Source organism: Schistocerca serialis, chromosome 5 (assembly GCF_023864345.2).
Source record: "Schistocerca serialis cubense isolate TAMUIC-IGC-003099 chromosome 5, iqSchSeri2.2, whole genome shotgun sequence".
In the NCBI taxonomy this organism is placed as follows: domain Eukaryota; kingdom Metazoa; phylum Arthropoda; class Insecta; order Orthoptera; family Acrididae; genus Schistocerca; species Schistocerca serialis.
In genome coordinates this window covers 30134200-30159873 of record NC_064642.1, presented here as the reverse complement: position 1 = coordinate 30159873, position 25674 = coordinate 30134200, and the positions used below count along the sequence as shown (strand labels likewise).

At 41.3% G+C, this 25674-nt stretch overlaps 1 protein-coding gene across 1 annotated transcript in view; it reads left to right on the top strand.

Moving 5' to 3' along the window:
* LOC126480768 (dynein regulatory complex subunit 7) overlaps nt 1-25674 on the top strand; it is a 441023-nt gene that overhangs the window by 99666 nt on the left and 315683 nt on the right. Inside the window, exon 2 of the mRNA XM_050104064.1 lies at nt 13007-13201. Within this exon, the coding sequence (XP_049960021.1) occupies nt 13007-13201 (195 nt within the window). The remainder of the gene's footprint in view (nt 1-13006; nt 13202-25674) is intronic.

Below are 25674 nucleotides of genomic sequence, written 5' to 3'. Positions count from 1 at the left end.
TGTCTTGTAGCTTGTCCTGGTAGTAACTCCACCATTGTTTTGAAATTATGAATTAAAGCTTACATATGACAATTTCCTTGAATGTTTCTCATCTGTGAGAACATTCCATGCATTCTCCTATAACACCCTTCACCTCTTCACATTTCCTGAAGACATAGTTTCTCTTTTGCTTTACTTACTTCTTTCTTAATCTTTTTGTTTTAGTTCAGCATACTTCCCTTTCATAGACTAGGCATACTGTCAAAGGGAATGAACATCTTGCAAACAAAATTATTTTATTGTTGTATCTGTTCAGCTGTACTCTGATGAGATACTATGTAACATAGTCAAGTAAATGAAGATGACTTTCTAAGAAGCTAAAACTAATTACGAAACATCTGTGTGACTCAAGGCTGGAAAAATACAATGAAGGGTTATTTTATATCTCTTTTGACTGCTCTACTGTGGTTTTTCCAGCATGAGCTACTCTTTGGAGTTATCTATTCTTTTAATTATTCAGGTAGCCGTTTGTTGGTGCTCATGGATTTATATTTATCTTTTTCTTCAAGGACATCATGAATGCTATTCTTTAGCTAGTCCTTTTTCCTCATTATTGATACTGGATAAAAAAGAGGCACAATAACAAGCAATAATTATTCTAACAGCTAGTGCTAAGGACATATGTGTACATGCAGAGTACATGAAAGGTATGGTCTCAGAGAGAATGGATATTTTCTGATAGAGATTAAACAAGTGTGAGGACTCAGGCCACATTCACTGCAATAATAAAATGATGAACCACTGGGCAAACAGTTTCTTCTCTATAGTACTAGAAGAATGTAAAAATTTTACAGATGTACGACATTTTAAAAAATCTTCAGATTATGAGATCTGATGAAGACAGATTCACTTGTGGCATTGGAAGTGTGTTGCGCAACTTATTCCTGTTATAAACTATACACCATAATGGTAAAATGTTCCATTAACTCTAGAATACTGGTACTAGATTACAATAAACAGTGCAAACAGAGCTACATGAAAACATCTACATCTACAGCTACATCAACATCTACATCAGCATCTACATGATTACTCTGCTATTCATAATAAAGTGCATAGCAGAGGGTTCAATGAACCACCCTCAAGCTGTCTCTCTGCCGTTCCATTCTCGAATGGCACGTGGGAAAAACAAGCACTTAAATTTTTCTTTGTGAGCCCTGATTTATTTTATTTAATCGTGATGATCATTTCTCCCTATGTAGGTGGGTGCCAACAGATTGGTTTCACAATTGGATGAGAAAATTGGTGACAAATTTCATGAGAAGTTCCCATCGCAACGAAAAACACCTTTGTTTTAATTAATGTATCATGTCTGTGGCACTATCTCCCCTATTTTGTGATAATACAAAATGAGCTGCCCTTATTTGAACTTTTTTGATGTCATCCATCATTCCCACCTGAAGCGGATCCCACACCACACGGCAATACTTCAGAATAGGGTGGACAAGCATGGTGTAAGCAGTCTCTTTAGTAGACCTGTTGCACCTTATAAGTGTTCTGCCAATGAATTGCAGTCTTTGGTTTGCTCTACCCACAACATTATCTATGTGATTGTTCCAACTTAGGTTATTTGAAGTAGTAATCCGTAAGTATTTAGTTGAATTTACAGCCTTCAGATTTGTGCGACTTATAGCTTAATCGAAATTTAGCAGATTTCTTTTAGTACTCATGTGAATAATTTCACACTTTTCTTTATTCAGGGTCAATTGCCATTTTTTGCACCATACAGATATCTTATCTAAATCATTTTGCAATTTGTTTTGGTCATCTGATGACTTTACAAGATGGTAAATGACAGCATCATCTGCAAACAATCTAAGAGGGCTTCTCAGATTGTCTCCTATGTTGTTAATATAGATCAGTTACAATAGAGGGCTTATAACAGTTCCTTGGGGAATGCCTATATTACTTCTATTTTACTCAGTGACTTTCCATCTGTTACTATGAACTGTGACGTTCTTGACAGGAAATCACGAATCCAGTAGCACAACTGAGGCGATACTCCGTAGGCACACAGTTTGATTAGAAGAGGCTTGTGAGGAACGGTGTCGAGAGCCTTCTGGAAATATAAAAATTTGGTATCAAGTTGACATCTCCTGTCAATAGCACTCATTACTTCATGAGTATAAAGAGCTAGTTGTGTTTCACAAGAATGATATTTTCTGAATCCTTGCTGACTATGTGTCAGTAAATCGTTTTCTTCGAGGTAATTTATAATGTTTGAACACAGTATATGTTCCAAAACCATACTGCAAATTAATGTTAGTGATATGGGCCTGTAATTAAGCAGATTACTCCTATTTTCAAATGTCAAGCTTATACCGAAAAATAATGACTGTCAGAGCATTTCATATGAACACACTGTGTACCTGTGACAACAGCACTAATGGCTGTGGCAGTTCACCATCCTTCAACAATGCTAGCCATTGGTGCCAACAAAAAGTCAGGAGATTGAAAGCATATTCGTCACATGATAATCCTGACTAAAGGGTAGGGTCTGTTAATCATCAAAGTTTGAAAGTACGATGAATAATGATACTCCTGACAGAAATGGTAGCAAGAAGGAACACTGGATACATTCAGTGTCTATCACTAAGAGTTTCATTCAGTATGTTGAAATGGCTGTTCCATGAGTTATTGAGGGAACAGAATGCAATCAACGCATACTGTATTGTGCATTGAAACTAATAAAAAAACAAATCTGTACTGAAGAGACAGACTTAAAGTAAATGGAGTGGTGTATATGATGCAGTAAACAAGAAACTCAAACTAACCTAGGTAGAAATTGAAGCTGCATGCAAGATTCTTTGGACAAGTCTCAGTATGGTGGGTGAGCATAAACTTATAACTGGAGCTTCCTGTCAACCACCAAACTCACCAACAGACATAACTGAAATTTTGAAGAGAACCCCTTGTCGATAGCTTGCATATTCTCAAATCTTACTGTCATCAATTAGTATATAACATTTTTGTAAGTACTGTATGTGAAAATACATCCTGTGAAATAATATGAAATGTATTCTCTAAAAACCATCTAGGACAGATAGCTCAAAAGCCCAATCATGATGAAAATGTATTAGATCTGACAGCAACAAATTGATCTGACCTCTTTGAGGATGACCACATTGAATGAGGTGGTTGTAGTAACAATGCTTATCAAAGTTCAAATAACAACTAAAACTAGCAGAAAGATATACATGTTGTGCAAACTAGATAAAGAGGTGGTCAAGTGTCATACCTCAAAGAGGAACTTCAGACCTTTAGATCTGGGCAGGAGCCTGTAGAGGCACTGTGGTTGAAGTTTAAAAGAATAGTTGACCAAGCTCAGGACAGATGTGCACCTAGTAAAACTGTTCGTGATGGGAAGGACCCTTCATGGTATGCAATCTGTGTAAAGAAACTTTTAAAGAAATTGTTATTACTGACTTGTAGATGTAAAGCAAAGCATAGGATTGTAGACAGAGAGTTGTTTGACTGTCAGAAGGGCAATATGTGAAGCCTTCAATGATTAACATTATGGAATCTTATCGAAAGACCTCTCTCAAAACCTAAAAAAATTCTGGTCATTTGTAAAGACTCAGTGGCACCAAAATTAGAGGCCATACCCTCAAGAACAATACAGGAACTGACCTGGAGGATAGGAAAGCAAAAAGAGAAATGTTGATCATGATTTTCTAATATTTCTTTAAAAAGAAAATGCAGGAGTACTTCCCCAGTTTAATTCTCATGTCACTGTAAAGACAAGTGATACTAAGCATCACTGAAATCACTGAAACTGAACAATGTTTTAGGACCTGAAATTGTCTTATGTAAGCTTAAACTTGTAATTTCAAAACAATGCTGGAGTTACTATCAGGACAAGTTACAAAACAAATGAAAGGCCAAGGAACAAATAAGCAGCTGGCAACCATTTGATGAAAGTATAAAACGCATGATGGTTACTGAGGTGAAGACAACCTTAAGACCCATGTAAAATAAAAAAGCTCCTTTAGGTATTCCGACTGAATCCCTATCAGATTCTGTACAGAATTTGTGGCAGAGTTAACCCCATTTTAACTTTAGTGTACCATAGATCCATCTAATAAAAAACTGCTCAATCTTTAGATGGAACACTGGTCTGCAAAGCAGGTAATTGGAATCATCAACCAGATTACTGTCCAGTATCTTTGACATCTATCTGTTATAGAATCTTAATTCATATTCTGAGCCCAAATGTAATGATGTATCTCATATAAAAAGACTTTCTGTATGCTGACCAGCATGAATTCTGTAAACATTCCAAAACTTAACCTGTGCTTTTCTCACATGACATCCTGAAAGCCATGGATCAAGGCAGTCAGGCAGATGCCTTATTTCTTGATTGCATTCATTACGTCATATCACATTATGTAGAACACATCAAACAATAAAAGCAATACAAATACAATAAAGTTGAAAAATCAAAGAGCAAATAGCTTTTTCAAAGAGCAATTATTATTCCATGTTTCACATCATATTCTTCACATAAACAAATATTTTGATATTTTGTATTTCATACCTTCTGAAGTAGCCTATGTTCTTTCTCAGGGTTCAGGCTATTTCCATACCAAATTACATTGGAATCAGTCAGCGATTTAGTTGTGGAAATATAATTGACACAGTTACCTCCACATTTAATGCGATTCGCATAAAAGTATAGCTTAAACAAATTGAGGATTATATAAACATTGTATTCAAGCTGTTACCCTTAGCTGTGCTTGAATACCAGTAAAATGAAATGAAATGTGTGTGTATGGCTGTATTGTCCAGGAGGCCCCCTTCGAGATGTTTGGCCACTTTGTGCAAGTCTTTTTATTTGATGCCACTTCGATGACTTGTGCATTGATGGCTATAAAATGGTGATGAGGACAACACACACATCAACCCCGAGACAAAGAAATCTGACATGGCTGAATGACAAATGCAGGACTGTGTGACTGAGTGTTAGCAATGTTAACCTCAAGGCCATGAGCTGTTGATGCATATTTGTTTTATTACGGTGAGTTACAGTAATGGTACTAAAATAATATGTAGACTTTGTAAAATTATTAAATATCAGTAAACAGATAAAGAAAAAAATGAAAGAAAAAATGTACAGTTAGGCGCAGTGCAGTAACACAAGCTGCCCTCATGTATCTACCTGTTACCCTCAGCTGCACTCACATATATAATAATCAAATGCAGCCTTGCTAAAAGCCTCCCAAACTCTAATGTAAAGGCATGGCATATCTCTGTTTATTGTCCAGCATTTAAATGATACTGTCAATGTGGTTCTTCAAGTGTCTCAGAACGTATAAGAGATGCATGATGCTCAGCGGCTAAATATGACATGCTTGTGTCTCATATTAATAAGGAAGTAGGGTTTAAACATGCTGAAGACTGCATAAGCATTGCATTCATTATGCTCAATCACATTGTGTAAAATGTACCAATCAATAAAAGCCATTCCACAACTATGATGAAGTTCAAAAATCAAAGAGCACGTAGCTTTTTCTGAGACTAATTATTGTTCCATATTATGCATTATATTCTTCAAATTGATAATTATTTTGTAATACATACTTCTAAAGTACCTAGCCTATTTTCTTCCCCAGCATTTAAGGTATCTCCATACCACATTCCATGAAAATCTGTACTGCAGTTTAGTCATGAAAGTATAGCAGACAGAACTACTTTTGCATTTACACTACGAGGGTCATTCAATAATTAGACGAATTGGTCTGGAGAAAAAAGTGTTTATTTTAACAAAACAATATTTTTCTACTGTTCAACATAATCCCCCTGAACATTTATGCACTTGTTCCAAAGGGCTACAAGCTTTTTTATTCTGGCTGTAAAGAACTCATTATCTTGATGTTCGAAGCAATTTCTCACAAACTTTTTCACGTCCTCATTGTCCTGGAACCTCTTCCCACGTAATGCCTCCTTCAGTGCACCAAATAAATGGAAATCACTAGGTGCTAAATCAGGACTATAAGGGGGATGAGGTAGTTACAGAGAAGTTACAGAGAAGTTGCAGCATTAGAAAATTGTAGCGAAATGCAGGAAGATCTGCAGCGGATAGGCACTTGGTGCAGGGAGTGGCAACTGACCCTTAACATAGATAAATGTAATGTATTGCGAATACATAGAAAGAAGGATCCTTTATTGTATGATTATATGATAGCGGAACAAACACTGGTAGCAGTTACTTCTGTAAAATATCTGGGAGTATGCGTACGGAACGATTTGAAGTGGAATGATCAAAGAAAATTAATTGTTGGTAAGGTGGGTACCAGGTTGAGATTCATTGGGAGAGTCCTTAGAAAATGTAGTCCATCAACAAAGGTGGTGGCTTACAAAACACTCGTTCGACCTATACTTGAGTACTGCTCATCAGTGTGGGATCCGTACCAGATCAGGTTGACAGAGGAGATAGAGAAGATCCAAAGAAGAGCGGCGCGTTTCGTCACAGGGTTATTTGGTAACCGTGATAGCGTTACGGAGATGTTTAGCAAACTCAAGTGGCAGACTCTGCAAGAGAGGCGCTCTGCATCGCGGTGTAGCTTGTTCGCCAGGTTTCGAGAGGGTGCGTTTCTGGATGAGGTATCGAATATATTGCTTCCCCCTACTTATACCTCCCGAGGAGATCACGAATGTAAAATTAGGGCGATTCGAGTGCGCACAGAGGCTTTCAGACAGTCGTTCTTCCCGCGAATCATACGCGACTGGAACTGAAAAGGGAGGTAATGACAGTGGCACGTAAAGTGCCCTCCGCCACACACCGTTGGGTGGCTTGCGGAGTATAAATGTAGATGTAGTACTTCCAAGCCCATTTTGTCCATGGTTTCAGAGGTTAGTTGAGAAATATGAGGACGTGAGTTGTCTTGCTGGAGAATCACACATCTCCTCTGAGATCCATGATATCTTTCTCTCATGACTGGCTTCACCTTGTTTAAAAGCAAATCCGAATAGAATTGGCTATTCATCGCGTGCTGTTCTTCAAGATAATCAGAAAAAACTGGACCTTCAGCATCCCAAAACACCATCAATATGAGTTTTTGTGCTGATGTTTGGGTTTTGAATTTTTTCTTGCCATGTGAATTGGTGTGCTTCCACCCCATGCTTTGTCTTTTTGATTCTGGCTCTTAATAGTGAACCCAAGTTTCATCACAAGTTGAAATATTGTTAAGGAAGTGTTCACCTTCTCTTTCATAACATTCCTTTAGCTCTGCACACTGTCAACATTAATACCTTGTGTAGCCACATCAACTCCTTTGGGACCCATCTTGCACATGTTTTTCGGTGCTTCAGCTTGTTACAGATAATGTTATACACAGTACCAGTACTAACTCGAACCTTATCAACTATCATTCCCACAGTCACTCAGCGGTCAGCATGAATAATGTCATCAGTTCGACTTTCAAGTGAGGGAGTTGAAACTGGAACTGGTGCCCCAGAATGGTGTTCGTCAGTCTCTGAGTCACGACCATTTTTGAACTACTCTACTCACTTGTAAAAATTTGAATGATTCATATAACCTTCACCATAAACTTTAAACAGTATGCAGTATACATTCACTGGTTTCTCTCCTTCAGCAAGTGAAAAACGAGTAACAGAATGTTGTTCAACTAATGTGGTGTTTCAAGCAGACTCGCCATCTTGAAATGTATTTTTGAGGTTATAAACAAATCAATGTTGATACATCTGCTGATCAGGGCTCACCCCGGCAATGCCAACTTAAAGCCATAAAAGTACCAAACTTGCCCTACTAACAGTTTTTTCCCAGACCAATTTGTCGCTTTAATTATTGAATGACCCTCATATTAGTGTGGATGTGCAACTCATTAAAGCTGTATAACTGTATATTTGAATGTCTTTAATCATAATTTATAAAACAGAACATTCAGATGTAAACAGTTTAAGATATCCCATTCCATAAAGGAAACTGCGCAGAACATGTTCCAGTGGACAGATAATACATAAATAAATGAAGTGCGGTGGAATCAGTATTTGTGTAGGTGATATATTACGAGAAAAGTCATAGTATATTTACATAACGTTTTAAGTCAGACATAGATCATTAAAAATAAAGACTCTCTGTCTTGAATCTAGGGAATCAGGCTTTGTCAATCAGATTCCTGCAAAATGTGTTATTTTTAGCATGTTATTTATTCCATTAGATTCTTTGTATGAACCGCTATATGCTTTTTTTTATTTTGAAGGCCATATCCCTTTCCTTCTTTTTTGAAAGCAGATGCATTATCAAATATTAAACAAAAGAATGCAATGAAGAGAAAAAAAACAAAACATTATGTTGAGATTTGTGTGTAGATATTGTGGTGCCTCGAGAATTTTGGGGTAAATTCTAGAGACACTCGGTCTTCCTCCATCTTGAACACTCGATATTTTAAGTATGAGTGTGGGAGAGTGGAGGTGTGTCTACCATGCCACCAGTTTTTGTGTGTACTGGATGGACGTGTATCGGGAGAATACTGCAATCGTGGCAGTTGATCGGCGCAGACAAGTGTTTGCCACTTGCACCATGGAAGCTGTATGTGACATACAAGGAGCAAGCACGTATTATTCTTTGATGGTGTAATGATTGTAATTGTTATGAAATGTGATTTGACTAGAGACTCTTAATCTTCATTTGTTAGACTTGCTAGTTATGTTAACTTAATGTGTTTCTAACCTGTGGATATGCGAGAAGACTTACTTGACAGTGTTTGTTTATGTTGAGAATGAGATTTGTGAAAGTTTGATGTTTAAATATACATTGTTAAGAGGACCAAAAGAAACTGGGTACGTCTGCTTATTTTTATAACTAGAAAGAGTCTTGAGAAATTCCTGTTCCTAGCAAATATACTTCGGTGACAAGGAGAAAAGGAGGTTGCAGCAGCGAGCTAAGGAAAGTCGGCTAACCATCTCAAGTAAGTTGTATCGTTAAGGAAGTGGGAGTTTACACACATACCTCACCATTTTAAGTCATCCAAAGTGTTAGAATATTTTGTGAGTTTCTTTATTGATCTTTTTCAGGAAATTGTATTTGAGAGTGTGAGTTCCAGAAGCGTGTATGGTAAAAAATTATTTCAAAACATTTTGGCTTTTTGTATTTGGCTGGTTGCCTCTTGCTAAAATGTGCCCTGACATGGGAAATTATTAATTAATGGATGGGATATTGTTTACTCAGATGCAGAATAGAACAGAAAGCCAATTATGCCATACCTTTCCCGGGGTTGGCAGAGCCTATAGACAAGCTTGTTGGTACCAATCTGAACTTCATAAATTCATATTTTCAGAAAGAAGAGAGAGAAATTTTAGAAACATTTTCTACAGAAACTAAATATTGATAAAAAACAAAGTAAAATTGGAAAGGTTTTCCATATCCTTCATGCCCACAGGCATCTTTTCTTTGTGAAGTATGAGAACTATGTGCATAATTCCACAGGGCTCCATACTTGGACCCTTGCTCTTTATTGGCTATGTTAATGACTTCTCAAACTATATAGCCTCCAGAAATGTCTTATATGCTGATGATATGACCATGGTCTCCACAGGTGAGTGTATGCAAGAGGTGGTAAACAAAAATAATGAACTTTTTGAAAAACGTAGGGTGTAGTGTATTGCTAACCAATCATATAGACAACACAAAAATGGAGGAAATTTATTTTAGTCTGAAGGTATGGAAAGAAGAGAATCACAGTGTCAAACTATTGGGACTAAAAATAGACCAAAGGCTCTCATGGGATGACCATATAAGCTCTCTGACAGGCAGACTTGCACGTATGATATTCCTGCTGCATAAACTAAGATATTCTGTCAGTGAATGTTTATTGATGCTTTGCTACTATACCTTCTTTCAGTCACAGCTGCAATATGGAATTCTGTTATTGGGTAATTCAACAGGCACAAACTGTGTATTCAAATGGCAATAAAAAGCAATTAGATATGTACAAGGACTGAATCCAAGAGAAACATGTAAGGAGCACTTCAGCCTATTAAACATGATGACCCTTCCAAGTCCCTATATGTATAACTGCTTAATATACATAAAAGAAAATATACAGCAATTTACACAAATGAATTTACATTTGCACAGCACTAGATACAACTGCATGCTTGATATAGGCCTAGTGTATTCTAGGCTGTCACTGACACACAACAGTCATGAACACCAAAGTCTAAAGTTATTACTGCCACAATCAGTTGAAACCCTCATGCTCTTTAAATTTAAGGAGGTTTAAAAATAAAGCATATTACTCAATTAGAAGAATATCTTGGAAGTAATTTGGAGCGAATGTATAAAGAATGAAATAATGTAACTATCATTAACTAAATGTGTAAAACTGTATAATTAATTCTTGAATGAAATAAACAATGAAATAGTGTAACTATCATTAACTAAATGTGTAAAACTGTAATTAATTCTTGAATGTAAACTACATAATGATTGTTACTGAAATCTTCTGATTAGTAAGAAGTTTATGAATCTATGTGTATATGTAAAATGATGATGTGTGTAAAATGTAAAAATTACTAACTACTAATACACACACACACACAGGGTGGTCCATTGATCGTGACAGGGCTAAATATCTCATGAAATAAGCGTCAAACGAAAAAACTACAAAGAACGAAACTTGTCTAGCTTGATGGGGGAAACCAGATGGTACTATGGTTGGCCTGCTAGATGGCACTGCCATAGGTCAAACGGATATAAACTGCGGTTTTTTAAATAGGAACCCCCATTTTTTATTACATATTCATGTATTACATAAATAAATATGAATGTTTTAATTGTACCACTTTTTTTGCTTTGTGATAGATGGCGATGTAATAATCACAAACATATGGCTCACAATTTTAGACGAACGGTTGGTAACATGTAGGTTTTTTAAATTAAAATATAGAACGTAGGTATGTTTGAACATTTTATTTCGGTTGTTCCAATGTGATACATGTACCTTTGTGAACTTATTATTTCTGAGGATGCAAGCTGTTACAGCGTGATTACCAGTAAATACCACATTAATGCAATAAATGCTCAAAATTATGTCCGTCAACCTCAATGCATTTGGCAATACATGTAACGACATTCCTCTCAACAGTAAGTAGTTCGCCTTCCGTAATGTTCTCACGTGCATTGACAATGCGCTGACGCATGTTGCCAGGCGTTGTCGGTGGATAACGATAGCAAATATCCTTCAACTTTCCCTACAGAAAGAGACCCGGGGACGTCAGATCCGGTGAACTTGGGGGCCATGGTATGGTGCTTCGACGACCAATCCACCTGTCATGGACTATGCTATTCAGTACCGCTTCAACCGCACGCGAGCTATGTGCCAGACATCCATCATGTTGGATGTACATCGCCATTCTGTCATGCAGTGAAACATCTTATAGTAACATCGGTAGAACATTACGTAGGAAATCTGTGTACATTGCACCATTTAGATTGCCATCGATAAAATGGGGGTCAATTATCCTTCCTCCCATAATGCCGCACCATACATTAACCCGCCAAGGTCGCTGATGTTCCACTTGTTGCAGCCATTGTCGATTTTCCTTTGCCCAATAGTTCATATTATGCCGGTTTATGTTACCGCTGTTGGTGAATGATGCTTTGTCGCTAAATAGGACATGTGCAAAAAATCTGTCATTGTCCCATAATTTCTCTTGTGCCCAGTGGCAGAACTGTACACGATGTTCAGAGCCGTTGTCATGCAATTCCTGGTGCATCGAAATATGGTACGGGTCCAATCGATGTTGATGTAGCATTCTCAACACCAACGTTTTTGAGATTCCCGATTCTCGCGCAGTTTGTATGCTACTGATGTGCAAATTAGCCACAACAGCAGCTAAAGCACCTACTTGGGCATCATCATTTGTTGCAGGTCGTGGTGGACATTTCATATGTGGTTGAACACTTCCTGTTTCTTTAAATAACGTAAATATCTGGCGAACGGTCCGGACACTTGGATGATGTCGTCCAAGATATCAACCAACATACACAGCACATGCCGGTTGGGCATTTTGATGACAATAGCCATACATCAATACGATATCGACATTTTCCACAATTGGTAAAGGGTCCATTTTAACACGGGTAATGTATCACGAAGCAAATACCATCCGCACATGGTACCATGTACTTATATGTTTGTGACTATTACAGCACCATCTATCACAAAGCGAAAAAAGTGATCCAACTAAAACATTCATATTTCTTTACATGCTACATGAATATGTAACAAAAATGGGGGTTCCTATTTAAAAAAACGCAGTTGATATCTGTTTGACCTATGGCAGCGCCATCTAGTGGGCCAACCATAGCGCCATCTAGTTTCCCTCTTCAAGCTAGATGAGTTTCGTTCTTTGTAGTTTTTTCGTTTGATGCTTATTTTGTGAGATATTTGGCCTGGTCACTATCAATGGACCACCCTTTAGTAACAACTATACTTTTATGAATATGTAAAAAGCATTTTGACTAAGCCAATTGCATTGTAAACATGCTGAATGACAAATAAATAAACATATTAACATAAGAGCATCTGTTAAATGTTGCTGACTGTATGGGTGTGTGTGAAGTGTGATGTTCATGTTGGAGGTGATGAGAGAAGGAAGAGGGTGAAACCAGATGCTGGCACATAGCCTACACTCCTGGAACATTAAATTTTATACTTAGTGATATCAGATGATATTCATATATTTAAGATGCAGAATGTTCTGCTGCAGGAGGTAAGTTTGTAAATCATGTGAGACAGAAATAGTGACCTAACCAAAATTTGCTTACATTAATGAGAAAATCTCTAAAAATACTGTATTCAGTAGAGTCACGATGTGGGTTCTGTTTATAACTGTAGTATGAGTCCCTTGAAGTGAAAAATTAGTGCACCACAAATAAGTTAATTATTAGTGTTGCTGGAAGTTCCTGTGATTTAGCCGAGTTGATTTCATATGTCCACAGCCAGATCGTTTGCTGTCGCCGACGGCAGTGCTGTTTCGCCAGGCAGGCCACTGCTTTGAGTACAGCACACTGCTGTGTTCGCTGCTCATTGGAACTGGTTATGCTGCCTATGTTGTGTCTGGCTATGCTGCTCGTGAGTTTTGCAATAATGACCAGACGATGGTCACCTGTCCTCGGCTCATTCAGCCACCACCAGTGAGTAAGACTGTGTACATTCCTGCCTGTAAACTTTTTAATGTGGGGAAAATTCACATTGTGTTTTTTGAATGTCGTCATTGGTTTTGAATGACAGAATGCTTTGACACGTATATGATAGTTGCAGATTTTCTTTGCTTGGGTGCAGTTAATTAAAAGTGCAAGTAAATGTAACAGTTTCCATATATTAAAAAAATCACAGAATTACTAAACTGAAAAGTTCTCAGATGTGATTAAAGTTATCCAAAGTGTGGCACATACTAAGACCACACATATGACACCAGGCTGACCCATTCTTGAGTACTTCTCTAGTGTTTGGGATTCACACCAGGTCAGATTGAAGGAAGGCATCGAAGCATTTCAGAGACAGGCTGCTACATTTCTTGCAAGTAGCATTGAACTATGTGTAAGTATTTTGGAGTAGCATCAGGAATCCAAATGGGAATTCCTGGAGGGAGTAGTGTTTTTTTTTGTGGAACACTATTGAGGAAATTTAGAGAACCGGCATTTGAAGCTGACTGCAGAACAATTCTGCTACTGCCAACGTACATTTTACATAAGGACAATGAAGATAAGATAAGAGAAATTAGGGCTCATACAGAGGCATGTACACTGTCATTTCTTCCTTGCTCTGTTTGCAATTAGAACAGGAAAGGAATCAATTAGTAGTGGTACAGGATACCCTCTGCCATGCACCATATGGTGGCTTGTGAAGTATGTACGTAGATGTATTGTAGAAAAAGGATACCAAACAGCTATTATTCTTCCTAAAAATTTTAATATTAAGCAACCATTTTCGACACTTCATTAGTGTCATCTGCAGGCCCCTATGCAAAAGACAAATGTAGATATCCAAACATTAGTACAATATGTGTTGAACTGGATACCATGGCTTCCTGTTTACTTGACGTGTATACTCCAAACACATAACAGCTGCCATATTTGACAGTTGTTGTCACGCGGTTGAAGTGTACTTGTCAGATACATAGAAATCCACAGTGTCAAGTTCAATATATATGTTACCAATGTTTGGATGTCTCTTCATTTTTTGTTATTCAGTTCAATTAGATGGTACCAACGTTTGAATGTCTCCATTCATTTTTTGTATATGCATCTGAAGATGACACTAATGAAGCATCCAAACTGGTTGCTTGAATAAGAAAACCTCTAGGAAGAATTATGGCTTTTGGTATACATTATTTCTATGAGTTGTTGATTGGCCACAGTCCTGCATCCATATCTGTATGATGGATCCGCAAAAACTAAATATATAGATGAAGATCTCTATAAGCTTGAGGGGGAAGTTTGGCTCGGTGACACCAAACAACACTCCCATTTTGCAGCAGTTCGTTTATTCACCTAAACACATCAAAGGCTTACAAAGAACTGACATGGCGGAACTGAAGAAAGAGAATGTTTAACTTAGTTCAAAGACAATACTCAGATCAATGCTGGTGTCGACCTCATCGGCGCCACATAGAGCGCCCCCCCCCCCCCCCCCCCTTGCAGTACGGAGTACTCTTGAGAGGCCGGGGGAGGGGGGGGGGTGACCAAGGCATCGGCAAGGGCAGACCACGGTCAGCTCGACAGGGTCGTCGGGGAGCTGCGTGGGTAGATGTCGTGAAGGAAGGTTCGGCCACCGAACCTGGAAGTCGTTGAAGCGCACCAGGTGTCGTACTGGGCGTGCGGCGACAGGTAGGCCGGCGGTTTGCAGGTGGAAAGGAGCGACGACGACAATGTGTCTGGTGGGCATGGCGAACACACGAAGCATGTCCAGGTCGACGTTGGGCGAGAGGGGAACACATTTCACCAGGTGGCAGGGAATGGCGGAGGTTGTGTCATGAGCACCGGATGAAGGGGAACACATGACGAACAGTATATCATCATGTAGTATTATAGAGATGTCGTGGAGTATGTCCGGGGGAACAGGCACAAACACCTTGAACGAGGGCACGTTCAAGATGGGGGGGTGTGAGAAACCTCGACAGGGCGAGGCAGGTGACGGGGGAGAGGTCGAAGGGACCGGCGAGGGGCCTGGTGGCGAGGGCGTGATCTTAGGTAAGCTCGATGTGGGGAGCATGGGGTCACTCGACGGAGTGCGTGAGACCGGAGTAGGGGGCGAGGTCGGAGGAGAGCTCGACGATTGGGACTGGGAGTCACTCGATTGAGTGTGTAAGTCCGACCTGGAGGGAGTAGTCGGAGCATCGTGACCACGACAGTGAGTGGCGTGATCGTGGCTTGAAGGGGGGTAGGAGAAGGATTGACATGAGAAAGCTTAAGTCTGTTGAGAGAGACTGTGACAGCTGAATCTTTCATCTGGATGTCATAGGTGTTGGCTGAGCGCAGGAGAACTCGGTACGGGGAGGTATGTGGAGGTTGGAGGGGAGCATGGACAGTGTCATCTTGGAGCATGACGTACTCGCAATTGTCCAGAGATTTCGGGACATGAACCTTAGGGCGGGAATGGCTGGCGGGTGCAGGGATGTGTAGGTTGATGAAGTGGCATCTGACGCGGTCCATGAAGGAAGGTAAGTCAGACTGAGGGAGAGAAGCAGGAGGTCTCATGAGTTTGTCAGGGCTATTGTGCCTTTGAGGTCTTCCTTATAGATCGCACGAATGCCGAATAGCACAAGGGGAAGGGCTTCGGTCTATAGAGACTCGTGGCATCGAAGAGCCGCCTTGAAAGTGCAGTGCCAGCGCTCAACTAGCCTGTTACTTTGCGGGTGATATGCTGTGGTATGGATGCACTGGATGCTGCAAATGTTACAAATCTCGTTGAACAGGGTCGACTCAAATTGTCTGCCCTGGTCAGTCGTGATGAGAGCCGCACATCTGAAAGGTGATACCCATGACTTGATGAAAGCTCGAGCAACAGTTTCTGCTGTAATATTGGTGAGGGGGACAGCCTCAACCCAGCGAGTTGTTTGGTAGATAGACGAGAGAACATAACGAAAGCCGTTAGAGGAGGGGAGAGAGCCGACAATGTCAATATGAATATGTTGGAAACGCCCAGGAGGGATCGAAAAGGCGCCGAGGGGGTGGGGGGGGTGGGGTGAAGTGTGGTTGTGTACTTTGCAGCATTGGCACGCGACGCAGGAGCGTGCCCATTGCTGGCAGTCCTTGTTGACATTTCTCCACACAAAGCTCTCCACTACGAGGCAGACGGACGCATGAACAACAGGGTGGGCTAAATTATGCAATGCGTTAAAGACAGCTCGATGGAGCATGGTTGGGATGATGGGGCTTAATGTGCCCTTACTGTCGTCGCACCAGATCTTACCAGAAATTCCAGGAAAGGTGGTGCGGACAAAGTGTAGTGAAGAGGTAGAGTCTGAAATCAGGTTTTGTGTCTCCTCATTGGCGGGTTGGAGGTTAGGCAGTTCAGAGAGGTCTAGCAGTGAATGGATGTGGCCCTGCAGAGCTGTCTTGATAGCACAGTTGCGAGGGGTAGCGGGAGGTAAACACACGGAGGCTTGATTGCTGGGATTGCAAGCAGATTCAGCGCACTTACTGACTTTGTTGTGCCCTTGCTGTAGTGTCTGTAATTCATTTGCTGCATCGGAGAGCTGGAGCTGTGTTTCGTGGAGCCGGAGAGAGAGCACGAAGTTTTCCTTGCGTAGGCGAGCGACGTGTTCAAGCTCGACAAGGCACTTATGCATGGTTTCTTTTAATGTCATCGACAGAGACAAGCATGTACGGATGAGATGAGCCCGGACCGATGTGTCAACGGGGGAGGGGGTGGGGGGGGGGGGGCGGTTGCTCTACAGAGCACAGGGGAAGTGAGTCTTGGACGGATGGTGAAACACGGTGTTTCGCACTAGGTCTGGTGAAAGTTGTGGTGTCGCAAGAAGTCAATGCCTAGTATAGGTTCGTCGATTTCGCACACTAAAAAAGTCCACTTGAGTTTGCAGTTGGTGGAGAGTGAGACGACGTGTGAAGTTGAACCTCAGCATTGTAGTTTAGTTGAATTCACGGCTTGCAGTGAAGTATGATGAGGGCAGATGTTCAACGACGCTAAGGACATGGGCAGCAGTGAAACATCGGCGCCTGTGTCCACTAGGAAAAGGTATCCCGACAAAATGTCTTTAATGTAAAGTCGTCCACAATTATCCACTCGTTCCTGGACAGAATGGAGCACTGGGGGGTGCCTGTCATGTTGTGCGCAGGAGGCGGCAACAGGACCTACCTGCGATTGGCATTTGGGAAGTAGCAGGGTGGTCCGCAGTTCCATGTCGCCTCACCAAACCGTGTGTGGAAGTAACAGTATGGGTAGTGTGGTTGGATTTCCTGCGGAAAGTTCGTTGCCAGTGGCGGTGGCCGAGGTTCGGTGGCCGCAGCAGGTTCGGTTGCAGGAGGGGGCGTGACCGTGGGAATAGCCGGTGATGTCCCAGTTGCTTGGTTACTGCTTTCCGGAGCAAGCGGAACGTTCGGCACAGTACAGCCCCGGCCGTGTCCGGACGCAGAGCGATGAGCCTGAACTTGAGACTTGTCAGGTAGGCAGTGGCTGGCGAAGTGGAGCAGTGATGCATCGTGTAGCTTGTTGGCAATCGTCATTCTTCGCTCGAAAGGTTCAGGAGGCCTTTGAGCCAGAGCAAAGCGGATGTGAGGAGATAGTTTATCTGACCAGATGGTGAGGAGAGCTGTGTCAGAGAATAGATTTGCACTGACCAGGGCATGTAGCCATCTCCAGAGCTGGGAAGGTTTGTTGTTGCCTAGTTGCTCGACATGGAGCACTTGCCATATTGCTGCCTCAGTTGAGCGTGCAAGCCGACATAGAACTGCCGACATAGAACTGTCTCTTTGGTTAGAGTGTACCGGGTAGATGAGTCTGGGCTGTCAACCAGGTCAGCAGTCAAGTCCTCCTGGTCGTGCAGGTGGGTGATGAGGCACAGAAACCTGGTTGACTCGTTGAGTTTGTAATGGTCGAACACTTCGTCCGCAATTTTTAACCAGGTTGTAGCTCTGTCGGGATTAAACGGCGGCAGCATCTGTAAGCATTGTAGAATGTTCGGAAGAACAGGTTCAGTTGAGTTCATCGGGGCACTGCCTGCATTGAGCTGTTGTTGCTGTAGTATTCCAGGAGAGTGTGCCTCCAGGGGATGTGGCAACGATGGCTATTCAGGTGGCAGTGTGAAGGTGACACGTTGTGGTTGAGCGCGATCCGTTGCGGCGCAGAAGGCCAACGCGGGTGAGACACCGTAATGTGTCGATTGCGGTTGTAGAAGCTTAACGTGTTGCGGGTGTGTTCGGATTGACGCGTCGCAGTAGACCGACGCTGATGAGGCACCTAGATGTGCCAAGAATGGTAGCGGAAGCTCGACTGGAGCCGGCGTGTGGGCAACAGGTGAGAAAAAGTTCAAAGTTTGAGAACGCATGTTAGTCCGCAGAAAGCTTGACATATGATAGAACCGGGGCCACCTGTGTTGCAGGAAGGCTGCGGAGTTGCGGGCTGTCTAGAAGCACAGTGTGGGAAATGATGTCGAACGGGGGATGGAATTTGTAAAAGTTCACTGTTCATAGTCACTCCACTCAAAACGGTGTGCGGATAAGGTGAATGTCGCGGCACAAAACACTGAGGCCTAGCAGTGGGATGGAGGTGGAGGTCAGGCACAGATAACAAGTTATTGTTTCTGATGCAGGCCGAGGTATCGAAGTAGGAAGGCAAGTGCTGATGCTGAACCGAGGCAGGCGCGGGCGTGGTCGGATGCTGAGTAGGTTGACCTTTGAACTAAGTAGTTCCAGCCATGTGGCAGGTATCTGCGTGGTACTCCATGGATTGCTGTGTGGCAAATTGTTGTCCTAGCGGTGGTAGGTTGTCCAACAAAGCATTTGCAGAAATCAGCATTGGTCCCGGACTGCACAGAGATCCGTAAGAGGTAACTGCATAGTCGATGAGGGAGGGCACATGTGGAGGGAACAAAGGCGATTGATAGCTGGAGGCATGCACACTCCTAACCTCACTTATTGTTGCAGGCTCAAAAACGTCCGGCGAAATTGGCTTAATCGTCAAGTGAGAGGCATCGCGTTGCAGTCCTGGTGGGTGTACATCGCCTACAACACGATGCATGTCGATCACAAAATCCGGCGTTAGGCGTTGTGTCGCAGTCATTGTTTGAATGCTGTGTTGATGTAATACACGTGAAAATAACTGACGCGGAGGTCACGGACACAGTAAAACGGTGAAAACGGACGACGTTACAGCTCAGGGTCACCAGTGAGGGGGAAGTTCGGGTTGGTTACACTAAACAACACTCCCATTTTGCAGCAGTTCGTTTATTCACCTAAACACATCAAAGGCTTACAAAGAACTGACATGGTGGAACTGCACAAAGATAATGTTTAGCTTAGTTCAAAGATGATACTCAGATCGATTCTGGTGTCGACCTCATTGGTGCCACAAGCTCTTCTATAGGAAACAAATTCCATTTTTCTTCCAGAGCTGATATCATAGACAAAAAATCTGGATCAAGTGAATAAATGAATGAATGACAGACTGCATCCAGCAACATTATGGCAAAGCGTATAAAAAACTTGCTCTTTAGGGTCTGAGCTAGGATACTGAGCTATTCTGTCACTGAGTTATCTGCTGTTGAAGATATTTGTCCATTGGATGGGACCTGAGTTGTTTAGAATTACTGTCTTATAGGATAAAATAATTACATATGCACTGGTTCAAGGATGTTCATAAGCAGGAAGGATTTCACCTCTAATTAGCCTGGCCTGTCACAATTACATATGGGGTCACAGAGGTCTGTGTTCACTTATCTGAAATTTGGTGTATGATTACAAGTTTTGGCTTCATGCTAAACTGAAACATGTGTATTGTCAATCTACACCTTAAATAACACAGTGTATCTGTTCATATGCCCACTGTAAACCCTTCCTCCTCCAAGGAGCAGTGGTCAGCATAATGTGGCTGGTCAGCTTACATTCAAATCTCTTCCCTAAAGCAATCACTGTGCAGTACTTGGAGGTATTATATTCCTGGCAGCTGCAGCAGTCCATTTTCTACAAATGAATTGATGTGTGTTGTATCCTATCATAGTTGTCAGATGATCATTTTGAGTGCCATATTTGTATAAGTGAGTGTACATGCCTGCAATCTGTGAATGACTCTCAGTAATAGTTTATTTAATAAGTGATGCATGGATGCCAAGTGGATTGTCTCATTCACTGTCTCTCAGTATCATGACACTATCACCTTATCATCAAATATCATAATGGCACTTGTGTACAGGCGACACAAGCAAAATTATGGACTCACAGTGCTGATGTATTAGTTTTTTTCTGAGAAATCGTATCTCACTGTTGTTGTTGTTGTTTGTTGTTGTGGTCTTCAGCCCTGAGACTGGTTTGATGCAGCTCTCCATGCTACTCTATCCTGTGCAAGCTTCTTCATCTCCCAGTACCTACTGCAACCTACATCCTTCTGAATCTGCTTAGTGTATTCATTTCTCGGTCTCCCTCTACTACTTTTTACCCTCCACGCTGCCCTCCAATGCTAATTTTGTGATCCCTTGATGCCTCAAAACATGTCCTACCAACCGATCCCTTCTTCTAGTCAAGTTGTGCCACAAACTTCTCTTCTCCCCAATCCTATTCAATACCTCTTCATTAGTTACGTGATATACCCACCTTATCTTCAGCATTCTTCTGTAGCACCACATTTCGAAAGCTTCTATTCTCTTCTTGTCCAAACTGGTTATCGTCCATGTTACACTTCCATACATGGCTACACTCCATACAAATACTTTCAGAAACGACTTCCTGACACTTAAATCTATACTCGATGTTAACAAATTTCTCTTCTTCAGAAACGATTTCCTTGCCATTGCCAGTCTACATTTTATATCCTCTCTACTTCGACCATCATCAGTTATTTTACTCCCTAAATAGCAAAACTCCTTTACTACTTTAAGTGTCTCATTTCCTAATCTAATCCCCTCAGCATCACATGATTTAATTTGACTACATTCCATTATCCTAGTTTTGCTTTTGTTGATGTTCATCTTATATCCTCCCTTCAAGACACTGTCCATTCCGTTCAACTGCTCTTCCAAGTCCTTTGCTGTCTCTGACAGAATTACAATGTCATCGGCGAACCTCAAAGTTTTTATTTCTTCTCCATGGATTTTAATACCTACTCCAAATTTTTCTTTTGTTTCCTTTACTGCTTGCTCAATATAGAGATTGAATAACATCGGGGACAGGCTACAACCCTGTCTCACTCCTTTCCCAACCACTGCTTCCCTTTCATGCCTCTCGACTCTTATAACTGCCATCTGGTTTCTGCACAAATTGTAAATAGCCTTTCGCTCCCTGTATTTTACCCCTGCCACCTTCGGAACTTGAAAGAGAGTATTCCAGTTAACGTTGTCAAAAGCTTTCTCTAAGTCTACAAATGCTAGAAATGTAGGTTTGCCTTTTCTTAATCTTTCTTCTAAGATAAGTCGTAAGGTTAGTATTGCCTCACGTGTTCCAACATTTCTACGGAATCCAAACTGATCTTCCCCGAGGTTGTCTTCTACCAGTTTTTCAATTCGTCTGTAAAGAATTCGCGTCAGTATTTTGCAGCTGTGACTAATTAAACTGATAGTTCGGTAATTTTCACATCTGTCAACACCTGCTTTCTTTGGGATTGGAATTATTGTATTCTTCTTGAAGTCTGTGGGTATTTCGCCTGTCTCATACATCTTGCTCACCAGATGGTAGAGTTTTGTCATGACTGACTCTCCCAAGGCCATCAGTAGTTCTAATGGAATGTTGTCTACTCCCGGGGCCTTGTTTCGACTCAGGTCTTTCAGTGCTCTGTCAAACTCTTCACGCAGTATCTTATCTCCCATTTCATCTTCATCTACATCCTCTTCCATTTCCATAATACTGTCCTCAAGTACATCGCCCTTGTATAAACCCTCTATATACTCCTTCCACCTTTCTGCCTTCCCTTCTTTGCTTAGAACTGGGTTGCCATCTGAGCTCTTGATATTCATACAAGTGGTTCTCTTCTCTCCAAAGGTCTCTTTAATTTTCCTGTAGGCAGTATCTATCTTACCCCTAGTGAGACAAGCCTCTACATCCTTACATTTGTCCTCTAGCCATCCCTGCTTAGCCATTTTGCACTTTCTGTCGATCTCATTTTTGAGACGTTTGTATTCCCTTTTGCCTGCTTCATTTACTGCATTTTTATATTTTCTCCTTTCATCAATTAAATTCAATATTTCTTCTGTTACCCAAGGATTTCTATTAGCCCTCGCCTTTTTACCTACTTGATCCTCTGCTGCCTTCACTGCTTCATCCCTCAGAGCTACCCATTCTTCTTCTACTGTATTTCTTTCCCCCATTCCTGTCAATTGTTCCCTTATGCTCTCCCTGAAACTCTCTACAACCTCTGGTTCTTTCAGTTTATCCAGGTCCCATCTCCTTAAATTCCCACCTTTTTGCAGCTTCTTCAGTTTCAATCTGCAGTTCATAACCAATAGATTGTGGTCAGAATCCACAACTGCCTCTGGAAATGCCTTACAATTTAAAACCTGGTTCCTAAATCTCTGTCTTACCATTATATAATCTATCTGATACCTTTTAGTATCTCCAGGATTCTTCCAGGTATACAACCTTCTTTTATGATTCTTGAACCAAGTGTTAGCTATGATTAAGTTACGCTCTGTGCAAAATTCTACAAGGCGGCTTCCTCTTTCATTTCTTTCCCCCAATCCATATTCACCTACTATGTTTCCTTCTCTCCCTTTTCCTACTGACGAATTCCAGTCACCCATGACTATTAAATTTTCATCTCCCTTCACTACCTGAATAATTTCTTTTATCTCATCATACATTTCATCAATTTCTTCATCATCTGCAGAGCTAGTTGGCATATAAACTTGTACTACTGTAGTAGGCATGGGCTTTGTGTCTATCTTGGCCACAATAATGCGTTCACTATGCTGTTTGTAGTAGCTAACCCGCACTCCTATTTTTTTTATTCATTATTAAACCTACTCCTGCATTACCCCTATTTGATTTTGTATTTATAAGCCTGTAATCACCTGACCAAAAGTCTTGTTCCTCCTGCCACCAAACTTCACTAATTCCCACTACATCTGACTTTAACCTATCCATTTCCCTTTTTAAATTTTCTAACCTACCTGCCCGATTAAGCGATCTGACATTCCACGCTCCGATCCGTAGAACGCCAGTTTTCTTTCTCCTGATAACGATGTCCTCTTGAGTAGTCCCCGCCCGGAGATCCGAATGGGGGACTATTTTACCTCCAGAATATTTTACCCAAGAGGACTCCATCATCATTTAATCATGCAGTAAAGCTGCATGTCCTCGGGAAAAATTACGGCTGTAGTTTCCCCTTGCTTTCAGCCGTTCGCAGTACCAGCACAGCAAGGGCATTTTGGTTAATGTTACAAGGCCAGATCAGTCAGTCATCCAGACTGTTGCCCCTGCAACAACTGAAAAGGCTGCTGCCTCTCTTCAGGAACCATATGTTTGTCTGGCCTCTCAACAGATACCCCTCCGTTGTGGTTGCACCTACGGTACGGCCATCTGTATCGCTGAGGCACGCAAGCCTCCCCACCAACGGCAAGGTTCATGGTTCATGGGGGGATCTCACTGTATTGACCAAAAATAGGATTGCTAGTATTCTTTGCCTACTTCCACTAAGTTATATCATATGGTATATGCTTCTGGGACAATGCCTGCAAGGTCATACAAGAATTTATGTTTCAGCAGTGTGTAGTAAGAATGTTGTGTAAAGTCAATAACTGGATATTTTGCAGAAATCTCTTCACAGCCTTGGTATTCTTACCCTTGGATACCAGTCTATTTAATCTCTAAACTTATTTGTGCTTAACAGCAAGAGTGAAAAAAGAAGAATTTTGAAATTCAAAACCACAGTACTAAAAGTAAAAAGAATTAACATATAGGTTGTGAGTCCCTTTCTATATTTCAGAAAGGAGTTTTATATAAAGCACAAAATGTTTTTACAAGCTAGTAGCAAATGTCAGGCAGGAATTTGGAAATGTACAGATATTCAAAAAATAAAGTAAAAGACTACCTCTTCATCTCAGGGCACGACAAGAGTGTGTTGCAGCCCTGGTGAAAAATACGGTTGAGTTGTCTTCAGGGCATAATCCATGTGAATCTAATGAAACAATACAGTTCCAGAGACTTTCTTGAGTCACAAACACCTGTGATGTATATATGCAGACTGGAGCGATGAATGAAAATTTGTACTAAGGCTGGGATTTGAACCAGGGTCTCGTGCTCTCTAGGCAGATGCGCTAACCACTATGCCACCCTAGCACAATGGCTTTGCACAACTGCATAGACTACCATAGCACACCTCCTTCCTCAGTCCAGATTCCCATTCGCACATCAGCCAACTTGGTATTCAGCCTAAACTCAAACAACACTGCAGAGGCTCTGCACCGGTATTGGAATAGCACCTCAGCATCGAATGAATTGGGGGCTCCTACCTGAAATGCAGGCATAGGTGCTTTAATCAAATGAAGCTATACAGTTACAAAGACCTCAAGTCCCAAACATCCATGATGTATATTTATGCAACTGTGCGAAGTTGCTGTGCTAGGGTGGTGTAGTGGTTAGTGAGCAGGAGACCCGAATTTGAATCCCGAGGCTTGCTACAAATTTTCATTTATCACTCCAGTCCGCATATATACATCATAGATGACTGAGACGTAAAAAGATCTCTGGAACTATACAGTTTCATTTGATTAAAGCACCTATGCCTGGGTTTCAGGCAGGACCCCTCATTTCATTCGATGCTGAGGTGCTATTCCAATACAGTTTGGAGAGCCTCTGCAATGCTGGGTTGATTTGTGAATGGGAATTTGGATTGAGGAGGGGGACATGCGAGGGTAGCCCTACAGTTGTGTGAAGCCACTGTGCCAGGGTGTTTTGTGCACCTGCCTAGTGAGATCGAGATCCGACCCAGGTTCGAATCCCAGCCTTGGAACAAATTTTAATTCATTGCTCCAATCTGCATATATACATCATGTGAATCTGTTCCTCATCTGGCTGAACAGGAAATTGCCAGCCTGTATCGGCTCTGACAAAGTTATTGACATATTTATGTAACTTCTGTTTCCTTCTGCACTTCTTATGTGCATTTGCATATGTGTGTGTGTTTGAATTTCCTTAGAATTCCTTAGAATAGAAAAGAGTGAGAGATTCTAGAACATGACCTAAATGACATTGAGAAATACACATGGTGGAAGGTAAGTTCCCTTCTGTTCGTATGTGCAGTTTAAATGGGTTGTGTTCAACCACTGAATGTTGTGTAGCAGATGTGTGGAGACATGTTCTTCTGTTATGCCAGTTTGTGCTAAACAGCATGCTGTTATCAAATTTTCAACTACAGAAGAAGGTGACTCCTAGTGAGATGCATCATTGTTTAAAGGCTGTTTATGGTGACGGTGATGTTGATAGGTCTATTGTAAATCAAT